Source organism: Anolis sagrei, chromosome Y (genome assembly GCF_037176765.1).
Source record: "Anolis sagrei isolate rAnoSag1 chromosome Y, rAnoSag1.mat, whole genome shotgun sequence".
NCBI lineage: Eukaryota > Metazoa > Chordata > Lepidosauria > Squamata > Dactyloidae > Anolis > Anolis sagrei.
In genome coordinates, this window is record NC_090035.1 from 19,419,272 (window position 1) to 19,425,271 (window position 6,000).

A 6,000-nucleotide genomic window follows, 5' to 3' on the forward strand; every position below is an offset into this window, starting at 1 on the left:
AATGTATTGGCACAAATACCCAATATGCCCACATTTTAATACTGGTGGGGTTGGGGAGGATTGATTTTGTCATTTGGGAGTTATAGCTGCTGGGATTTATAGTTCACCTACAATCAAAGAGCCCCTTGAACCTCACCAATAGTAGAATTGGGCCAAACTTCCCAAGTAGAATCCCCATGACCTAGAGAAAATAATGAAGCTATTTTAGGGGAATTGACGGTGATTTAGGAAATATGTAGTTCACCTACATCTAGAGAGCACTGTGACCCCAAACAAAAACGGATGCTGCTGGGCTACTCTCAGTCCCATGTCAGGCAAGCGTTTTTTCCCCTGCCTTGAAGGGACTTGCTGGTGCAAGCCTCCCTCCAGTCTTGCATGCTCTCTCTCGCCAGTGCATGCACCCCATGTTGCCATCGCAGAGCACATCTGATCTCCCCTCCCCTCCCTGCTTGGAGTCTCAGAAACATCCCCCACCCCCTTGGCTAAGAAGCCAGCCAATCACAGCAGGAGGAGGGCTTTTGGTTGGAGGAAGAGGATAGGCAGAGAGATCTTCTTAAGACCACCAGAAATATATGTTTTCTGATGGTTTTTGGCAACCCCTCTGAAACCCCCTCACGACCCCCAGGTTAAGAAATAGTGCAATATTCCTTGCCCAGCCCTTTTAGAGTTGGTTGTGTCGAATTTGTAATTCTGGCTATTGGTATTTTGAGCCTGTCTGATGGAGCTATAATGAAATCGGTTTTTAAAAAAGTTATGTATGTTTTGTATGTAAAGTGACTGGACTGACCTTGAAGGAGCTGGGGGTGGTGACGGCCGACAGGGAGCTTTGGCGTGGGCTGGTCCATGAGGTCACGAAGAGTCGGAGGCGACTGAACGAATAAACAACAACAACGTTTTCGTATGTATGTTTCCTACCGGCTGTTAGGAATTGTCGGTGTTGGAGTCCAAAACACCTGGAGGGAAGGCCCAAATTGGCCCATGCCTGTAGTTAAGGGTGTGACTCCGGCCTCCCTTGCAAAAGGGCTCAGGTTTGCTGGGCTGAGGCGAGCCTGACTTTCTGCACACGCTCAGAGGCGCCCTTGGTTCCCCCCTTCTCCCATGTTTAGGAGCCCCACGTTCTTCCCAGAGCCCCTCCGCCTCCTCCTTGCAGCTTCCTACCTTCGTTGGCCAGGTCCGCCATTTTGCGCCCTCAGCCGCTCCCACAGTGCACCGCGCCAAAAAACCACGGGCAACGACGCAGCCGCTCTTGCCCGCAACTCCCTTTGGGGGCGGCAGAGAGCATGCGCGAAGGGGCGGGGCGAGAGAGGAGGGAGGCCTCTCCCGCGCAGGGAGGGGACAGGGCAAGCCTAGCCTTGGGCATGCGCGTTGGATCGTCTTGGACACCTCTAAAGCCATAAAACTGCTTACCATAAATATGTGATATGATTTAATATGTTACAGTCCACATGGAGTAGTCGTATGAAAATTGGTCTAGGGTTAGGATTAGGGTTAAGAGAGAGAGAGAGAAATACATACTTATATTTATTTTTGAATATTTCTATAATATAATATTTTATTACATTGTGATGTAATAAAATATATAATTAATAATATATTACAATTTTATGATATGATATATTACACAATAATATCACATTATAATATATAATATATTATAATTATTATATATATTATCTTCTATTATGTTAGCCATTATTATATTACTACTAGCATTATATATACAAATACATATATATAATGTTAGCTATTATTATATATTATATTTCATCATAGTTTCTCAAATCGCTGACATGAAAAAAATCATTATTATATAAAATTATATAATAGAATTATATATTCGATTATATTATTATCTTCTATTATGTTTGCTATTATTATATTACTACTAGCAAAGGATCGCCGCTTTGTCGTGGCACTGGAGCTTGAGCACCTTAATCATGTCATGAGCGAAACCGTGAAGAGCTACCCAAGACGGTGAAGCCGATAGGAGCTTTAGGAGGGTCTTCCCCAAGAGAAAGGACCCTAAGACCCCACCAAAGAGGGTTCGCTACTTTGGCGAGCCAGAGAAGCCTGATTTCAGCAATTTTATTTAGATTAAAAATTAAAAATGAAGCCCACCATAGTTGAAGAAAAGGCACCAATATGGTTTTATTAGCGATTCAGCTGAAAAGGATGAGATGTAGCAATCATTCGCCTACAAAGCATACCACTACAGAGGCATTTTTATAGGAATTTTCAGGTTTGAAAGTTCAAAACTCCCACTCTCCTCCCGGCTTGCAGGTGATTGGCTGACGCGATTCCAGCTGGGGGGAGGCGCGGCCACCCGCCCTGCGTCAGGGCCAATTGCAGAGCTCCTCCGCTGCACAGGAACCAATGGGAAAACTCCCCCACTTCAGCGCTTTGGCGAATCAGGAGAGGGGAGGCGGGACGAAGCAGGAACAATGGGTTGATGAAGGGATTGATGGATTTGATGCCCAGGGGCCCGGAATCAGAGAAATCCAGTCTATGACAGATGCCCAGTCTATTGCCCTTGAGTGGATTTGTGATGAGCCCTGATCACCTTATCCTAGTCTTCCTGTTACAATCAGATAAGGCACAAAGGGGAGGCTTGGGAAGGCGACCTCCTGAGGGTCATCTCGCTCCTATTGTGAAATGACCAAAAAGTTGGCAAATAGGAAATTCCAGTCTGGTGGCTCCACTTTGAAACTAAATTGGAATTCCAAGTTCCAGAGTTCCAATGGGGTTTTTGTATTTGTTGATAGTCCTTTCAATAATTGACCGCTGCCTTGAGGAGTTTCCCCCCTCCCCATGAGGAAGGGGTGAGGGGTTGGGGTGCCAAGGAAAAATACATGGGGAAATATAGGAATACAGAAGAAACTCATATCAAACCTCCCTTCCCTCCCTCCACCCGCCAGAGAAATTGATTAAAATATTAATTTTATTAAAGCACTAGCATTCCCCGTCACGCATTGCTGTGGCCCACCTTACCTCCCTCTTTCTCTCCTTCTTTCCCTCATTCCCTTTTCTTCTTTCCTTCTCTCCTTCCTTCCTTCTCCTCTTTCCTTCTTCCTTTTTTCTTTTCTTTCCCTTTCTCTTTCTTCCTTCTCTGTCTCTTTCCTTCCTTCCTTCCTTCCTTCCTTTGGTTTTTGTTTCCATTCTTCCTTTTGTCTGTCATTCCTTCCTCCCTCTTTCTCTTTCTTTCTCTTCTTCCTTCGCTCCTCTTTCCTTCCTTTTCTTTCCTTATCTCCTTCCTTCTTTCTCTACCCATTTCTTTCCATCCCTCTTCTTTTCCTCTTTCTCTCTTTTCTTCCTTCTCTACCTCTTTCCTTCCTTCCTTCGCTCTTTGCTTCTGTTTCCTTCTCTGTTTCCTTCCTTCCTTCGATGTTTTTCCTCTTCCTTAATTGGGCCTGCCTCCTAGGAGGCTGCAACCACTGCGTCGCTCGGCGAGGCCTCGGTTGTTGTGGCGGTTCCGCCGGAAGTGCTGGGAGCAAGACTGACAAGCGAGGGAGCGGAAGTGCGGGAAGGGGTGGGGGGGCGAAGGAAGGGGCGTGACTTCCCGGAGGGGGCGTGGGAGGAGGGAAGGATTGAGTCAGGGTGGGAAAGGGAGGACGGCGAAGGGAGGGGGCATGGCTTCCGTGGAGGGGGCGTGGTCGACGGCGGAGGAGGAGGTGGAGGAGGGAAAGAATTGAGTCAGGGTGGGTAGGGGCAGGGCGGCAAAGAAATGGGGCGTGGTTTGCGGCGAGGGAGCATTGTCCAGCAGTGTGCGTGCAGTGGGGGACTCTCGCCGGGGCACCTCTGCGCATGCTCCCTTTGTTTTCGAAATTGTGGGTTTGTTTAAATGTTGTTTACTATTTTGATGAGAGTTGTGCATACCTTGTGGGTTGAGGTATGTGCACGCCAAGTTTGGGGAGTTTTGGTCCAGGGGTTTTCGCGTTTTGCTGTCCCGTTGAACGCCCTTTCTCTTTATATATATATAGATGAGTCCATAGTTCATATTGGGGAAGTTCAGACGTGAAAATGAGTTCCTTTGAGCCAAAAGTAAATTGAGGAAAGTCCAAAAAGTCATGGAAAGGTACTTGATTATCTTCACTGAGCCAAAGAATGGATTTCTGCAATGCCAGGATCGAGTTGGTCTTTGGTCCTTGGGAAACTATAACTCCCTCCAAGGCCTGGGGCCTCAAGGTCAGGCTCTTCCCTGAAAGCCTCATGGGGTTCTTGTTGTAACTAGTGTCTTGGCAAATTGACCAAAACTTAATCCCTTTGTGCAGTCTGGTACCCTTGCCCTTTGCAGAACTATAAGTTACCATCCCTTATTGGGGGGAGGGCATGCTTGACTTCAACGGGACGGTTGTGGCAGAGAGGTCAGACCAAGTGCGATCCTTGGGGAAGGCAATGGCAAACCACCCCAGTATTCTTGCCAAGAAAACTATAATCCAGACCTCCAACAGTTTGTTACCTGGCCCTCTGTTTAAAAAGTTTGAGGACCCCTGGTTTATAGGTTGGTTTGTTTGTAGTTTGGATGGTTTGTAGTTTTATAGGTTTCTGTGTAGGTTGGTTTGCAAGGAGCATTCATGAAAGATTCCCCCGACCCAATTCTTGTGGACTGAGAGCAGTGAAACTTGGCCCAGTTCTGTCCTTCTCTATGTAGGTGCCACCTAGGGACACACACTTCTCCCATCTTTTTAAGCAACTGTAAACACTTCGCTATCCAGCAAAGGATTGTTGCCTTGCCACAGTGCTGGAGCTTGAGCAATGATGCTACGAGCAAAACCATGAAGGGACACGGGAAGGTCATGGCAGAGAGATCAGCCGGGGAAGGTAATGGCAACCCACCCCAGTATTCTTTCCATGAAAACTAAGTGGATCAGTACAACTAGAGATATGTCAATATGCCATCGGAAGATGGGACTCCCAGGTCGGAAGATGGTCAAAATACAACTGGGGAAGAGCAGAGGAGAAGTTCAACTAGTCCCAAACGCAGCTAGCTCAAAGCCGAAAGGAAGGCTAGTGGCCGGCGGTGCTGGAGGTGAACGACGAATCCAATGCTCTAAAGATCAATGCACCATAGGAACCTGGACTGTAAGATCTATGAGCCAGGGCAAACTGGATGTTGTTATTGGTAAGATTTTATTTATCGTGTCATCAGCAACCATACCATTGTATTACATTTCTTACAGAACAAAACAAACAGATGTCATGTCAGACCATGTCAGAAGCGACTTGAGAAATTGCAAGTCGCTTCTGGTGTGAGAGAATTGGCTTCTGTAAGGACGTTGCCCAGGGGACGCCCGGATGATTTGATGTTTTTATCATCCTTGTGGGAGGTTTCTCTCATGTCCCTGCATGAAGAGCTGGAGTTGATAGAGGGAGCTCATCCACCTCTCCCCGGATTTGAACCCGTGACCTGTTGGTCTTCAGTCCTGCCGGCAAAGGGGTTTAACCCACTGCGCCACTGGGGGCTCCACAAACAAACAGATAAAAAAACCCACAAATTTTGCAAACTTGGTAGTTGATTAAATGTCCTTTGACCAGTATCTGGCCACTTGGAGTGCCTCTGGTGTTGCTGCAAGGAGGTCCTCCATTGTGCATGTAGCAGGGCTCAGGTTGCATTGCAGCAGGTGGTCTGTGGTTTGCTCTTCTCCACACTCACATGTCATGGATTCAACTTGTAACCCCATTTCTTAAGATTGGCTCTGCACCTCGTGGTGCCAGAGCACAGTCTGTTCAGTGCCTTCCAAGTCATCCAGTCTTCTGTGTACCCAGGAGGGAGTCTCTCATCTGGAATCACCCACGGATTGAGGTGCTGGGTTTGAGCCTGCCACTTTTGGACTCTCGTTTGCTGAGGTGTTCCAGCGAGTATCTCTGTAGATCTAAGAAAACTATTTCTTGATTTAAGTCATTGACATGCTGGCTGATACCCAAACAAGGATGAGCTGGAGATGTCTCTGCCTTGGTCCTTTCACTATTGGCTGCTACTTCCCGGCGGAGGTCAGGTGGTGC

General features: G+C 47.2%; 1 protein-coding gene across 8 annotated transcripts in view; it reads right to left on the reverse strand.

Moving 5' to 3' along the window:
• Positions 1 to 1,245, reverse strand: part of LOC137095106 (ran-binding protein 3-like) — a 286,433-nt gene extending 285,188 nt beyond the window's left edge. For 7 of the 8 annotated variants that reach the window (XM_067461370.1, XM_067461368.1, XM_067461369.1 and 4 more), the window contains exon 1: positions 1,159 to 1,245. In XM_067461370.1, coding sequence (XP_067317471.1) covers positions 1,159 to 1,180 — 22 coding nt within the window. In that variant the 5' untranslated portion in view covers positions 1,181 to 1,245. The remainder of the gene's footprint in view (positions 1 to 1,158) is intronic. The other variant, XM_067461371.1, reaches the window with a different exon arrangement.
• Positions 1,246 to 6,000: the final 4,755 nt, after the last annotated feature.